Raw genomic sequence first — 15,975 nt, 5'->3', positions numbered from 1 at the left:
GGGGGCAACTCTTGATCAGGGGGTTAGGGATGGGATGGGGGGATAACAGTTTTAAACTAACAGAGGGGAGATTTAGATCAGATCTAAGGAAAAAATTCTTCCCTGTGAGGGGGGTGAGGCCTTGGCACAGGTTGCCCAGAGAAGCTGTGGCTGTCCCCTCCCTGGCAGGGTTCAAGGCCGGGTTGGACGGAGCTTTGGGCCACCTGGGCTAGTTGAAGGTGGCCCTGCCCATGGCAGGGGTGGAACTAGATGATCTTTAAGGTCCCTTCCATCAGAAACCATCCTGTGATTCTGTGAAATTCCCTGATGAAGTGGGGCTGAGAGTCATTGCAAAAAATCAAAGCAATTATGTTCTGTAAAGGACAGCAGTATTTGCTGGAGACCAGAGGTGTAGTTCCGTTTTCTTACTTGGGATTCTCTCTAGAGTTACTGAACATCTGACTCGGATCCCCATAGAAACAGAATAAACTGACAAGATTTCAGAAAAAAGGGGGAGTGTGTGTAATAAAAAAAAATTCTGAGTAGAATCTAAGGGTATATATGTGTATCAGATTAATAGAGAGGCAATGAATTTAGCTCACATATGTAATAAATACAGTAACTGTCAGACTTCGGTGATTCACAGACTATTCTTGGAAGGCAGAGTATTCAAATTGGTTTAGAAAAAGACTGAGGTGGGCCTTCAATCATAATCTGCTCGGTAGGAGTTTGGGTACAAATCTGATTGAATTGGGTTAGCTTCTTAGCACCTCAGTTAACTAAGCAAACAGTGATTAAACTGCCCGAAGCCTAGCAAAATAGGACAAGGTCCTCTTGGGATGTAGCAAATAAATGCTTTTTAACTGATTTGGAAATGAGGAATTATCTGTTGGCTTAGTAAAACGGCACACTTCAGTGGTCCCTGAATGCACTTAGTAAGACTCCACTTGTCCTGTTGTAGGTCGAGACCTACTTGATCCTTGACTTTAATTTTTGTTCTGGGATATGGGGTGCAGTGGTCCTCCTGGCATTGCCAGTCTGAAGCCATAGATGAGTGTGTAGTGTGTCTGCATGATATTCCCTTTAAACTCTCTCTTTTGTGTTGCTGTTGACAGCACCTCTGCCTCACATTTTAAGTGGAAGAGCTGTAACCCTGATACTTGTGTACCTGATGTTCAAACCGCCGAGAGGCTTTGATATTTTAAAAAGAGCCTTTTAGTTAAGGAAACTAGGAATGAAATTACTTGACAGCAATTTCATGCTTACAGCTCTTTCAGAAGCGTTCAAGTGTGTTTAAAGCGGTGTGACCTTGTGAGAACCAGTTTAAAAATTTTAGGAATCCAGTGTGAGTCATAGGTATTCCCCATATAGGAAGACTTGATCCCTAATGGTATGAAGCTGCATGGACAGTGCTTAAACTTCTGTAGGATATTAAAAAAAAAAAAGTGGGGGAGAAATGTTTCTAATGCTCTTTGAAAAAGCCTGAGAGGCCTCTACGGAAGCAGGAGGACCAGTTGCTCATGCTGTGTTCGGTTTGTCTGTGTTGATTTTCTCCCTGTCTCCTAGAGACAGCACTGGCTTCCTCCTTTGTTTACAGTCGCTGGCGTGAGTCATCTGTCCTGGTGAATCTTGCAGCGCTGCACATCCCGTTCTGCTCAGCCTCCTGTGCATCGTGCAGGTTTGAGTTAGTGCCGTGGCTGAAATGACTTCCTCTTGGCGCTAAGAGCAGTCGGAAGATGTGGTCAAGTCTTTTCTGCTGGAGAAAAATGATTGAAGAATACTTAATTATTGCCCTGTTACGAGTTGGGAAGATGGCACTTAAATTCTCTTGTCAGTTCAAAGCGTTTGACATTTTCTTGCTGTATTTTAGTAGTGACATACGCAATTCTAATGCTGTTCTGGTATATCTAAAGGTGAATCTCTTCTTCCTCAGATGGGAAGGAAGCAGGTTTCGGAACTGGCCCTTTACAGTAGGGTTATTAACAGGTGATGTCAGCAGAGACATATGACCAAAGCAGTGAAACTCTGTGCAGTAAAAATATAAGTAAATAAAAATAAATCTCTTGGATTTTGGTTGGGTTTGAAGAAAGTCATAACGAAGCTTGTCACAACCAACTGTTCTTCCTTGTCTGTCTTTTGAACTCTTCGGAACTGGTTATTGTGCTGCCTCTGTCTTGGCAGTAGTGGCTAGTGTAGTGCTTTCTACCACTGGAAGCTGCACTGAAAACTGAGCATGGATATCGCCTCAAAGAGCTGCAGATCTGGTAAACACCAGTGGAAGAGGTGGTTGCAAAATTGGGCAGCTGTAAGCTAAAGAGTAGCAGCTGTTCTGCAGTAGCATTTACATGGGATACTTGTTCTAAGTTTTGTTCTGAATGAGGCTAAAACTCAAAGGCACTTGGTACAAAATAAAGAGTTTTGGAATCAGTGGGTGCTAATCCATGTCTGGCCACATCCCTGCGAGAGGGCTGACATCAACCTTGCTGGCAGGCTGTGTACTAAAGCGTGATGCTCTGTGAGACTCCTTAACTGTTCTCAAGGGTTTGAATGTTTCTGGGTTTGCCCTTTCTGAATGATTTAGTTCGTTTTTGCATGTATCAGTTTTTAAAAGGATCTATACAAACCTATTTCTTTTTTTACTTCCTCACCTGCTAGGAAGTGGATGTTGTGGTAGCACCATGTCGTGGATTCCAGTCTGCTGAAGCCACCTTGGGAGAGTACGTGAACCAAGTCTTGCCTGTCGTCATCTTTGCCATCAGCGAGGCTAAACTTTCTTCATCAGATGAGAATGAACTGCGTGAAATCAAAGAGAAATTCTCTTTGCCCATTTTCTTCTTCAAAGTGCCAGAGTCGGGGGTTGACCTCATCTCTCCCAAAAAAACTGATAATGAAAAGTCTTCCCTTTACTGCCAGCTGATGGACTTGGAGTACCTGAGTACCAACCACTGCAGCTGCGGGGCGCCTGGCCCTGATGCCGATGCCCAAAGCATGCTGGTGGAACAGTTTGAGAAGCTCCGGCTTCTAAGCACTTTTTCCAGGCAGGTGCTTCAGAAGCATCTCGTGGAAGCAGCGACCAGTTTAAATGAGGTGCACTGCCGCTGCCTGAACATCTTCATCAATCAGGCTTTCGACATGCAGCGAGACCTGCAAATCACCCCCAAGAGGCTGGAGTATACCCGCAAGAAGGAGAATGAGCTCTATGAGTCTCTGATGAACATTGCCAACCGCAAACAAGAGGAGATGAAGGACATGATCATAGAGACTCTTGGCAACATGAAGGAGGAGCTCTTGGAGGATGCTGCTAATATGGAATTCAAAGGTAACTACTGGCAGGAGAGCAATGGGAACGGAGAGGTTGGGGGCTTTAAAGGAGAGTGCGGAGTAGTATTTGCTGTCAGCTAAGGGATGGTTGAGTGGCAGTCTAGACAAGGCACTTTGCAAGAAAATTCAGAACTAATACACCAAGGATTTTTCTATACTATCTCCTGGCTAAAAAGCGCTGTCCTTAAATGAGAGGCCTGAACACATTAAGTCTTGGTTTCTTATAAATCAGAATTTTTCCCCCAGAGCTTGCTGCACCATTCTGGGTTCAGGTATTTTACTTCTCTGTTTTAATTCCCTATTCTAAAAAAGAAAACTCTCCCAGCTTTGCCTTAGTGGATGTGTTGAGACTTGGGAATAAATCTGTCTTAAGAAAAAAAGCTGTTTGAGGTGAAGGCTTGATTTGTGCTTTCTGCTTGATTTCTTTGCCTGAGAGATGTTTGCATAAGACCCTTAGGTATAGAATCTTCTAAAATGAAATCCTTCTGGGTAGGTAAGGTTTTTCCTTTCAAAAACCCCCCAAAATCAATGCAAGGTATTGTGCTCCTGAGGCCTATGTTTGGCATTTAGTGTGTGTTTTTGGGAAATGTGAGAATTCTCACTACATCTTTTAGTACCAGAATTTCCAAGAACACACATTGGAAGCTTACAGAATGATGTGTAAACTGCGAAGGGTGAGAGGCTATCCAGATCTTGTCTGCAGGAATACGTGGTCTGTCACAAACATCAAAGTGAAGATTTGTAGGTTGATACTCCACAGCTTTTTTTTCCCTCTGCTTGCTAAGCAGAGGTTTACTGGAACAGTCATTTCTGTTCCAAGGAAATGCAGTTCTCTGGGCTGATGGGAAAGATTTTTTTCTATTTAAAATAAAATCAGAAATAACTCTAGGCTATTGGTTTAGAAGCAAATGGCTTTAGTTTAGTGCTCTTCTGAGGCATGAGAGAGGCCAAAACTCTAGATAATTTTTTTGGTCTTGATTTAACACTCCACTTTGAAACTGGGAGGAAGTATCTCCTGGGACAAAGAGGAGAAATAGATGATGTTCAACCCTGCAGGTTAGGGTCTGGATCTTTTTGCTTCTGCAGGTGGGAAATGGATAAGCATTTTTAGGGGCAGCACAACATAACACCTGCAGAAAATATGTGTGTATATTTATTTGCACAACAAAGATCACTTGGAGTGTAGCATCTTGTTGGCTATCAGTATTTGAAGTAATATCCTAAAAGAAGGGAGGTGTTATTTCGAGGAGCTAATGCCATCTGTCGATCACTGGGTTTGTTTTAAGTAGGCTAGACTCTTGTTGGCCAAAATCCAGAGACAAGGTCTTCAGCTCCTGGTAGTAATGTAGAATTGCTCAGAGTGGTTACAGTGTGTGAGCAGCGATTGCTCAGTGTTTGTTTGAAAATATCAAGAGGTAATCAACCTTTTCAAGGTACCAGGAAAAAAATATTTAACTGGTGTGGCTGTTAGATTGCTTTCTTCATAACACTCAACATCCTGCAGTGCTTATGGATTGCAGCGTGGCCTGGAAGAATTTCCTGATCTGTACTTCAAATAGGACAGCTTTGTGCTTTTGCTCTGTCATTTTTTGAGATGATAGTTGGCCTGCCATCACTATACCTCTGTAAACCTGTCGTAGCTACAGAATGCTTATATAGAGTCTGTCAGGTGTTAGAATTGAGTATCCTGTGTGTTTGAACACCAGTGAATGGAAGTACACATCAGAATATTTCCATCTTGGTCAGAGGTGAGTTTTAGCTTCTCTGAAACTGCAGTAACCAGGTGTACATTCCTGGAGCTACTGTAATGCTTTAGTACTTGCTGTCCCAGAATAGCAAATTATTCAAGATCTGTAGGACTGGGTTTGGGACCCCATGTAAAACTGGCACTGTAGCATTAGACATGCAGACCAGCAAAAATTTAATCCTTTGCAGTAGTCAGTATATGTGTTCTTCTGTTGCCCCTTAATTTTTTTTTTTTTATTTAACTTAGAAACACTGTTGGCTTCAGTTCATGTAATCTGGGTCTAAAGTCATGAACTTCTGAAGGAGCAAAATAGCGATGGAGTGTTTGGAGCAGAAGCTGGCTGGACTAGGGCTGTGCTGTAGCTCCTGTCCAAAACACTCAAAGCGGCTCTTGGTTGTTGCAACAATATGTTGAATACAAAAGATGCCTCTTTTCTTTTGTGCAGATATCATCATTCCTGAGAATGGGGAACCTGTTAGTTCCAAGGACATAAAGTGTTGTATTAAGCAAATACAGGAACTCATTATTTCCCGACTAAACCAAGCTGTTGCCAACAAGTTAATTAGTTCAGTGGACTATCTGCGAGAGAGCTTTGTAGGGACTCTGGAGAGATGTCTGAAGAGCCTGGAGGAGTCTTGGGAGGTTTCAGTACATCCTGCAAGGAGTTTGGAGAAGTCAAAGGATGTTTCTGTACACATCACAAGCAATTATCTCAAACAGGTATGGTGGCTTAAATGGCTGTCTAGAATATTCTTTAATAATTGTCTTTATCCTGCTCTGGCAAGGGTGGTAGGAGACTGAGATGCTCAGTGAAATGAGAGAAACACAGCTCTGGAGTATGTGTGGGTCTGGTGTCACTAAGGGAGGTGCTAAAACTGGGGAAGAGTCACTTAAAGGCCTAGTGCTTATCTTTCCTAAATCTGTATATACTAATCAGATTACAGTCTAGAAACATACTATGAGCTTAATGCAATAAATGAATTGAACCAAGTGAGTCATGGAGTATCCCATATAGTGCCCATTATTTTATTTTCAGAGAGTCTAGCATATTTTATAGTGACTATAGCTTGCACAGTTCCCATACCTTCATCTTTCTGGTGCTTTCCAGATACTAAATGCAGCCTATCATGTTGAAGTCACCTTCCACTCTGGCTCAACAGTAACCAGGATGCTGTGGGAACAGATCAAACAGGTATGGGCATCTTTATCATTTATTTCTGGTATGTGTTGCTCTATAGTGAAATGGTTTTGAAGCAAAGAATAATGTGAATATTCACAACTTCTCTCTAAATTTTTAATCTGGACATGTGCGCTGGAAAGCTGTTGCTTCCCTACTCAGCACTAAGGCTGTGTAGTTTATTTCTGGAGATGCTAATATTGAATTTAAAGCAAATGGCTCTTTAGTGTTTTCTTTAGGCTGAAACTCTTGCTATTTGTTTTGGGTAACTGATTATTTATTTGGGTTTGGGGTTTTTTTGTGGGTTTTTTGTTTGATTTGCAACGTATCCTGATTCAGGTCAATTCACTCTTCTCCCTCCAGAGCAGACCAGATTTCCTCAGGTCTTTGTTGTAAATTTCTGTCTGTTAACGCATTCATCTTTCTGAAGTTCCTGCTCTGAGCTGTTGATGACCTTTACTGCCTTCTCCCTCTTGAGATTCCTTGTATGGATGGGTGAGAGGAATATGAGTTTTTCCCAAATAGGTGCAGTGCAGACTGAGTGGTAACAAACCTTCAGATTCCTCCTTCAGCCAGGGAGAAGGATCCAGACTGGGTGTGCAGCTGCTGAATTTCTGTGGCTTCTAATAAAGGGTGGGGCAGGGCATCTTAATCACCCAGCAATTTAAGGGAAGTGGTGCATACCGACACCTGAGATTTCTGCACCTTGCCAATGTGTCTGTCCAGCAAAAAGCTGCTTTGCTGTAGCTTTCACCAGTCTAGGAACACCTCTTTTCCTGAGTCTCTGGGTTACTGTTTATGCTGCCTGTTCTTTCAGCCTACAAGCTGCACCACAACTGTGTGGTTTTCCAGGTGGTGGCTGTCTAGCTGGATATGTTCTTGGTCAGGTGTAAAAGGGTGGTTGGCTTGTAGGAATGAACTGAGGAGATATTCAGAAAAATCAAATAACTTAGTGTGCGTGTGCAACAATATTGTGACAATACCTCTGAATTGTTAGTAGTTACTGTCAGGTAATTATTTAGCCCAATTCCATGTTGTGCAGATGACTGCACATTATTACTAGGCATCTAAGCAGTCTGAGTAAATTGACTGATCTTTTGGTTTTTTACACTAGTGCCTTAATTCTGTTTCCTGTTTTAACTAGATAATCCAGCGGATTACATGGGTCAGCCCACCTGCCATCACCAGTGACTGGAAGAGGAAGGTTGCTCAGGATGCTATCGAGAGCCTCAGTGCGTCCAAGTTAGCCAAGAGCATTTGCAGCCAGTTCCGGACCAGGCTAAACAGTTCCCATGAAGCTTTTGCAGCTTCTCTGCGGCAGGTGAGTGTGTGGAGTTGTTAAGGAGGAGATCTCGTTTTGTAATTTCTAATGACAGAGATAACTAAAAGAGCAGCTTGTGCAGTTAATGCTGCCGTTCTGTAGGGAGGGGTGGTGGAGCTGATGTGAGTGCCCTCATACAAGGTCCTGTTTTCAAACTAGGCGTGCTTGAAGTAGGATCTCCACTCAGTTGTGCAAGGACCCTCAACCTCATTACACTTCAAACCCAGCAGGGTTACGGTGTATATGTGGTATCTCTTGTAGTTAGAAGATGGCCATTCTGGCAGGCTGGAGAAGACAGAAGACCTGTGGCTGAAGGTGCGGAAGGATCATGCTCCTCGGCTGGCACGACTGTCGCTGGAGAGCAGGTCCCTCCAGGATGTGCTGCTACATGGTGAGCTTTGTGCTTCATGTTCTCTGTGTTATCTTCTGCTCCCTCCTTCTGAAGCAGTCCGTGGGTGTAAAGGAGTAGGAGGAGTGTTTTGCTTTTCACTCAGCTACTTCAGCGAGCCTCCATCTGTCACATACTGGGTACCTTGAATTTTGCAGCTGTTGGCCCGTGAAAAGCTCTGGGCTGCCAGCCTGATAGAGTACGGGGAGAGATAAACATGTTTTAATGTCTGACTAACTGGATGTTATGCCTTACAGGCAAACCAAAGCTGGGCCGTGAGCTGGGCCGAGGACAGTATGGCGTGGTCTATCTGTGTGACAGCTGGGGAGGGCACTTCCCGTGTGCGCTGAAATCTGTTGTTCCTCCAGATGAGAAGCACTGGAATGACCTTGCACTCGAGTTTCACTATATGAGGTGTGTACCGTGAGCGCTTTTCTCATTCCACGTGGATCTCCTTAACTTCCCTGCTGCAAACAAACGCTATTTGTGTTTGCAGAGGCAGAACCTTGCTTGCTGTAGTTCTGCTCCGCAGTCAGTGACTTGACCTCGTGAAATGTTAACCTGCCACTTGTAGCAAAGGCAAGGCAGCAAAAACCTAACAGGCACAGAATGGTAGGCAGGCATGTCCCTTCCTGTCTTAATCTGATTCTCTGGTGTCTACATTGTTCAAATACTTTTTTGCAGAGTAAATTAGAATTAAGAGTATGATATCAAACAGTTCTTCACTGATTTTTTTTTTTTGGTGTTGAATCATCCCTCCTTTCCCAGCCTGTCTTTATCCTCTCTGAATTCACAAAAGAAGGTAATGGGTCTACACTGCAGAAAAAGCTCATTTTCAGTAAACAGCCGCAGGCAGGTGCTGCAGTACAGACAGCTGAAACAATACAGTATTTCTTTGGTACTATAACCTTTAATAGGCTTTCTTGAGTTTAATTGGATCAGACAGCTGTATATTGTTATGGCCCTCGGAACTGCGGGGTGCTGTGAATTTTCACTGTGCAGCACACGGTATGGGTGTATCTGACTATTGTACTAAAGCTGCAGCTAGTGAACATTTTTCCTTTGCAGCGTGAGACTTGGCCTGGGGTGGAGGAAGGATATAAAACCGACTAGCTTTTTGTGTTGAACTTCCTCTAGGTCTCTGCAGACGCATGAGCGGCTTGTACATCTCCATGGTTCTGTGATAGATTATGGCTATGGAGGAGGCTCCAGCATTGCTGTCTTACTGATAATGGAACGGCTGCACAGAGACCTCTATACAGGACTAAAGGTAACAACAATCCGCCCCGTGTATGCGTATAAACATTTTTTATATACACATTTAAAAAAAATCCGCACCTCAATATCTAAAACAAAGCTAGAATTGCTTAGTTTTCAGTGTCTTTGGCAAATAAGAATAAGCGAAAGTAACTTCTGCTTGAGGAATTAAATCTGTGTTTGTTTATTCTTCAGGCTGGGCTAGAATTAGAAACACGATTACAGATTGCCTTGGATGTAGTTGAAGGAATCCGTTATCTTCACAGTCAAGGACTTGTGCACCGGGATATCAAACTTAAAAATGTCTTGGTAAGGAAAACTTTTGTATCTGGCTAATCCTGAACTCTTATGAGGCCCTTTTAGTGGGAGGGAGAAGCATAATACAAGTGAAGTTAATAGTGCTCTTCGTACAATATCTTTTGTGGTATTGTTAGCCACAACTAGCCTTGCAGTGAGGTTTCCCTAACTCATTTTCAGGCAGAGTGCCTAGGGGAAGGGGAGCAGTAGAGTGACTTCTCTTGAAAGTAGAGAGCTTGAGCTACAAGTAGGGCTTCCAGTTCCTGGTTCTATTAAATCCCAGCCACACCCTCTCAGTAGAAGACAAGTGAAGGCATGTCTTGTTACTGAGCTTAACTAGGTAAATGTCCAAGAGCAGCCAAGTAATCAGAGCAGCTTTCTTAAGAACAAATGCCTGACCCTTCAAATGTAGTTTAAACCCTTAATATTAAAAAAACAATACTAAAACTGAGAAGCGTAGTCATCAGCTGCCTGTGTATGGATTCTTCTACAGCTTGACAAAAAGAATCGAGCCAAAATCACTGACTTGGGGTTCTGCAAACCAGAAGCCATGATGTCTGGCAGTATTGTAGGCACACCCATTCATATGGCTCCTGAGCTCTTTACAGGTATGCTCGTTGATTGAATCCACTACTGTCCTGCTCCGGCTTGAATTTTGAAGTCCATATTTGAATTAATATCTCAACTTGTTTAGGAGGGCAAAATTAACAACAAAACAAAACCCAGAAGACTACCTGCTTACAATGCATGCTATGTATTTTTTCCTGTACTTTAAGTGTCAGTCTTAAAATCTTTGCTTACTTGAAAGAGAACTGTGGGATTCATAAGCTTTGCTGAAGTGATTAATACTCTTGCAATTGGAAAGTGAAATTATTAGTTACTGGGAAGGTGGAAGTATTTGGCTTTGATAGGCAAATACTTCAGGAAGGATCCCCTGTAAGGAATTTCCAAGCTGTTACTAACATGTGGAGCGTGCTCACATTCAATATGGGTTGTGCTTCTGGCAGGTGCTCTCCAAGCTTTTTCTGAGTCTTGCAGTAGCACTTAGAGGTCCATACCACGCTTATCGGAATCCTTTCAGTCTATCTGAGATGGTGTCCCTGCTTTGACAAGAATGCAATCAAATTGCAGCAACCTTATTTGTGTTTTAATTTAGAAAAATATTACTCAGGTGGTTCTTAATACTCCCAGTGAAATACTCACGACTAGCAGGCTAGACCCTGACCTTATGCACTTAATGTGCTCAATGTTTTTTTTTATCCAGCGGGTGAACTTGCTATTAATGAGTAATTGCCAAATGTCTGGATTGAGAAGCTGATGTTGGCTCTGACAGACTCCTGGGCTAGCAGCAGAGCCAGGCACAACTGATAGTCTTATAAATGTTGGTGCTTAAGTCTGAAATATGCCTGAGCACCTGTACCTGCAGTGGTCTGTGATCCTCAGGTGTGGAACTGCTGGTACAGGTTAAGTGCATAAATCCTCTGAACTGCAAAGTCTTAACTTTTATCCCTCCACCTTTGGCAATGACTCCTGATGTGTTACTAAGCTTCACACAAGTCTTGCCTTCTGGCAACGAAGTTGTGGTTTTAATTTGAGGAAGCGGAACGCTGAAATTAGTTCTCAGACTGCTCAGTTTCCAGTGATGAAGATGTTTGCTCTGCTGATCAAATGTATTTTTGTCACAGGAAAGTATGATAACTCAGTGGATGTTTACGCATTTGGCATTCTGTTTTGGTACATTTGTTCGGGACACGTGAAGTTACCAGAGGCTTTCGAGAGATGTGCGAGCAAAGATCACCTCTGGAACAATGTTAGAAGAGGTATAAATGGTTTATTTGAGCTCTACTGGTTGCTACTTTATGCTTGAGTAAAATTTGAGGAGATAAGGAAATCCATTTTTATCCTCTTTGTAACTGAAAGGTAAAAATACAAGTTGTATTGCTTCATTGACAGTCTAATGAGTAACAGTTCTCTAGTTAAACTTGGACATATTCTATTGAAAGTCTTAACTAAACTTAGCAGGGATAAAAAAGGCTTTCAGTTAACCACCTCTGCCATCGTGTCATAGGAGCTGTGCAAATATACCACTTAAACCATGGGTACAACCCTTAACAATGTAAACCAGACCCCAGAACCAGCCAGACATGATCCCATAAAGAATGTTTAATCCCTTGTAATTTCTGGAGGCCGTGGTGATCTGTACGTTCAGATGCTTGAGGTACAGCCAGTTGAGGGAGTGGATGTTGAGTAAAACACACTGTGGTAGTTGTGCCCCAAAATACAAACTTGCTCTTAATGCTTGTGTAGGTTTAGTGTAGTGCTGTGTTTTATGGCAGCTTAATCCTTCATGCTGCGTCATGGTATCAGAATGCTTTACTACTTTCTATCCTTAATTCCTGTGCATATAATCTCTCTCCCCTTCTCATGTGAAAAAGATTAACCCAGATGAGTGAGTCTTGTATTTGGTCAGAAGGCTGCACTCTCTGTTTGTTCTCATGCTGAATGTGCTCCCAAAGGCACTGCGATGAGCAGGTGGGATGGGGGGAGTTGTTTTCTTATAGGGGAGGGTGTTAGTTTTGCTCCCAGATAGTTGCAAAGAGGAGGCTCCAGTGAAACTAAATGCATTGGCCTTCCTCTGGAAGCGTGTGTGACCTACTGAGCAACTTCAGCAGCGCTCCCCAAAATGTCTCAGCAGCAGCACTGAGAAATGCAAGATTTTCTTGAGAGCGTTAGACCCCAGGCAGTCCGCTTTGGTCACTTCAGCCTGTGCCAAGGCAGCGAGCATCAGACAAAGCTTCTCTCAGATTTGAGGTGCACTGATAGTAACCAGGTCCCTCTGCATTTTCCAGGAGTTCGCCCGGAGCGTCTTGCGGTGTTTGATGAGGAGTGCTGGCAGCTGATGGAAGCCTGCTGGGATGGAGACTCCTCCCAGCGCCCTCTCTTAGGGATTGTTCAGCCTATGCTGCAGGGGATCATGGACAGGCTCTGCAAGTCAAGCTCTGAGCACCCAAATAAAGGGTTGGATGACTCCACTTGAAAAGAAAGCACGGAAGAATTTTCAGTTGTGGGAGAGTTCTGAACCCCTAACTCTGCAGATGGCTTCTTCAGATGTAGCTCTTTGTGGCTAACATGAGTGGGACAGGTAATAGCAACCAGAAGATTGCTCATAGAGGTGAGATCTTGGGGTTGTTCCATCTTCAATAGCAGCCAGAGAAGTCTCCCCCACTGATGCTAGTTACCCCGCTGCAGCTTTTATTACGGAGTTGTGCAAACACGGTAGAAAATCCACGCCCTTGAACTAAAAGGGATTTTTGCCAATCCCACACAAACACCAATCAAAGAAAAGCATCTTGCGTGTTTCAGGCAGCGTCTCTGTTGCCGGGAGTTGATCCATGACAAGTCTTTACTCAGTAAAGTAAAAACTTTCCCTACTAGCTGATGGTCCCGGGTGGCCTTTGGTCCACGCAACTATCCCAATCACTTGTCGATTGGCACCAATTACAGTGCGGCTGGAGAGGAAAGAGAAAGCAGAGGCTCTAGGCTAGAAAGTGTTTAGAAGCAAAGAGCACCTCTCTGTACTAGCTTCTTGCAACACTCAAAATGTTTACATTGACAGGAGCAAAGCTTCCATGTTTTACCTAAGGGGGTTTATCTACTGTTCCACTGCAGTGCAAATACCCCAAGTTATAAGCTATTTATCTCTTATGTACCCTTCACCTCTTACTTCTGTAAACAAGCTCTTTTTCTGGTCATTTTGCTTCATAATAGTTATTTGAATGTCTGAAGAAACCCAACCTTTCTTTTTACAGTCTTCTGGTAAAATGAAAGACTGCTCAGACATTACATATTGTAATACCGAAACAAAGTCATTACAACTAATGACTGTCCACGGGGAAAATGCCAATTCATTTTAATTAAATTTGGGTTTTGAATTAGTTGTGAAGGCAGTGACAGTTTTAAATTGTGCAGTGACGGACATACTTTTTAAAAATAAGGTTTTTTCAGCTTTTTTAAAGTCACATGCTTGGTGAGAGCATACTCGAGGGAAAACAGGTCCTTCATTCTTCAGTAGCTGTGTGTTGTGGCTGTGTCCATCTGTTCGTTTCACTCTGGGATCTCTAATTTGGCTGTATTGAAAAGAATAAAAAATGGGGGGGAAGGAACCCTTTGCAAGGAAGGTGTGGGCTGGGGTGCTCCTGCTGCCCTTCCCAAGAGGGCCGCTTCTGAAAATAATATCCTTGCCCCTTGCCTTTTGCATTTCTGGGGCAAGATTGGTTGATCTTAATGTAACATATTTACAGGGTGGAGGCTGAAATAGAAAATGCACCTTGTTTACTACATGAGGAAATACTGAGTTGGCAAGTTCTCCCTGGGTTTGCTGTTCTTCCAGCTGCAGAGGATGGGCATACGATGGCTTTGTTTCCCAGGAAAGCTGGCATGCTGCATCCAAAGTAGTGTAGGCATGTGGAATTACTGCACCTTGCTGCTGGGATTTACTGGCTGGTACACAGCAAAATTACAACTGATAGTCTGCCTGTTAAACAGCTTGAACAAAGGAAAGGGATACGTAACCCTGCAGTATTAGTTTAGTTTAAATCTTCCTTTGTGCAATAAACAGAATTAATGCGCTTTTTTATATATATATATAAAAAAAGACTTTTTTACTTACCTGCACGTGTGGGCATTTTTCTGGTCTGTGATGGCATTAACAGTGTGGTTCTATCCAGATACAGCCTCGCCAGCTGCTCCAGCTGGAAGTGCAGCAACCAAGAGCCACCCGCACAGGAGGAGGAATACTCCTCCAAAGGAGACTCGTGAGGCGTTTCACTGCCTTGGTGCACGCTCACACCACCAGTGACACTAACAGTATTAACTCGGTCCTACTGTGCGTGGTGGTTATAACTTTATTTAAAACTAGGAAAGTCCAAGGTCAGTCTCGGGCAATTTAATAGAGGTAGCTTGTGTAAATAAATGTATAAATAAAATTTAAATCTCTGTATATGCAATTCCAGAAATGTCTTGTACAGCTTTTCCTGTGTAGCCGTCTCCAGACACTTATCTGTTGCCTTTTTAATTGTTTTTTGTAGCTACCTTGATGTCATCTTTCCATTTGGTTTGTGTTTTTGCATGTGTGGCAGTGTAGATCTGATCTGCAGCTTTTCCCAAACTCAGTCCAGCTACTTCTCTGCATTTTTTTTTTTTCCCCATGGGGTATAAAGTCTGCCTGACTGAACTTGTTTTGAGATTTCACACACCCTGTTTATCTTTAGAACTAGTGTTCTCCCCCCTCCCTTCCATCAGAGCAAGGAGAACAAGGTGAATAATTACTTTATTAAAAGATTCCACAGATGGCAAATTTAAAGCAGTACCAGAGTCTCCAAACACTTCTGAGCCTGGTGCAGTGAGACTGAACAGAGCAGGTACTCTTCTCCCAGATCAGGCTACATTTATTGCCTCACTCTACTGAAGGTGTTTGTTACAACATGTTTTAATGTTATGTTGTAAAAGGGTACGTTTAACTTGTGCATTGTAACCAGGTAGGGGACTGTCTGCTGTTGTATGTGAACACAAACCAGCACCTGCTGTTCCAGTAACATTGCCACTTCCAACGACCTAAAGCCCGGAGGCTGACTTCTGTGAACAGTGAGGAGTAAACCTCCCCTCTCCCTTCCTGTAAACCCGAAGTGGAGAATTTTGTGGGGGGAAAAAAAAAAGCTTTGTTAAACAAAGGTCACTGGTATGAGGTTTAGGTGCTGAGGTGGCTCTGCTAGAAGCATCACTAGGTCAGTGCAAGGCTCAAGCAGGGCCTGAGAGGAATTTGCTCTGTACTTCAGACTCCCCCACCCAGTTTTAAGCCCTTCCTTCACACTACACTTAGTGGGATGAGCTGGGGGGAAATACACTTGCACTGAATGGGGTGAGGAGTGGGCTGGGGGATTTGGCAGCCTGGCACAGGGATGTTGCTTTTGCTGGGTCCTGCTGCCAGAAGGGCACATACTGGGTGTCTTGAAGTACCAGATACTTACATTAATTCAGATGATTGTTACTTACACTAAATGCCTTGTTTTGGGACTGAAAAGCAGGCGTGGTGTTTACCTGTGGGGGGCTGGCTGGGTGCCGTATTTGGGGGAGAGCAGCAGCCCTGCTAATTTTAGCTTAAGTTACACAAGTAACTTCTTTTTTTTTTTAAATTAAAGCAGAGCCGTCCTTTTCAGGAGAAAGTGGCTTTTTATCTGCTTCCAACTCCTTCGGGGCTTAAAAATAAAATAGCACTAAATGTTCTTACAGCGGCCAGGGGGAAGGGGGTCCGGCCGGGGCCAGGCCTGGTGCGTTACGGCGTTAAAGGAAAATGTAACAGGCTTACCGAGCGCGAACGAGAAAGTGCAATAACCGGAATGACCGAGCTCAACCGCTGTATTTTATTATTATTATTCATGTTGGTATTTTTTGTATCTGATCCGCGCGGTACTAATCACCCCCCCCCCCCC

The 15,975-nt window shown here is 43.4% G+C and overlaps 1 protein-coding gene across 1 annotated transcript in view; it reads left to right on the top strand.

Annotated features, from left to right (window-relative positions):
- Positions 1-15,742, top strand: part of DSTYK (dual serine/threonine and tyrosine protein kinase) — a 21,739-nt gene extending 5,997 nt beyond the window's left edge. The window contains exons 3-13 of the mRNA XM_026864100.1: positions 2,635-3,298; positions 5,493-5,767; positions 6,156-6,239; positions 7,369-7,545; positions 7,807-7,936; positions 8,191-8,347; positions 9,071-9,203; positions 9,386-9,499; positions 9,981-10,095; positions 11,173-11,307; positions 12,337-15,742. Of these exons, the coding sequence (XP_026719901.1) occupies positions 2,635-3,298; positions 5,493-5,767; positions 6,156-6,239; positions 7,369-7,545; positions 7,807-7,936; positions 8,191-8,347; positions 9,071-9,203; positions 9,386-9,499; positions 9,981-10,095; positions 11,173-11,307; positions 12,337-12,524 (2,172 nt within the window). The 3' untranslated portion in view covers positions 12,525-15,742. The remainder of the gene's footprint in view (positions 1-2,634; positions 3,299-5,492; positions 5,768-6,155; positions 6,240-7,368; positions 7,546-7,806; positions 7,937-8,190; positions 8,348-9,070; positions 9,204-9,385; positions 9,500-9,980; positions 10,096-11,172; positions 11,308-12,336) is intronic.
- The last annotated feature ends 233 nt before the right edge of the window (positions 15,743-15,975 follow it).

Source organism: Athene cunicularia, assembly GCF_003259725.1.
Source record: "Athene cunicularia isolate RWA chromosome 26 unlocalized genomic scaffold, athCun1 chr26_part1, whole genome shotgun sequence".
Lineage (NCBI taxonomy): Eukaryota > Metazoa > Chordata > Aves > Strigiformes > Strigidae > Athene > Athene cunicularia.
Note: the sequence above shows the minus strand (reverse complement) of the source record. Positions and strands in the feature narration are given on the sequence as shown.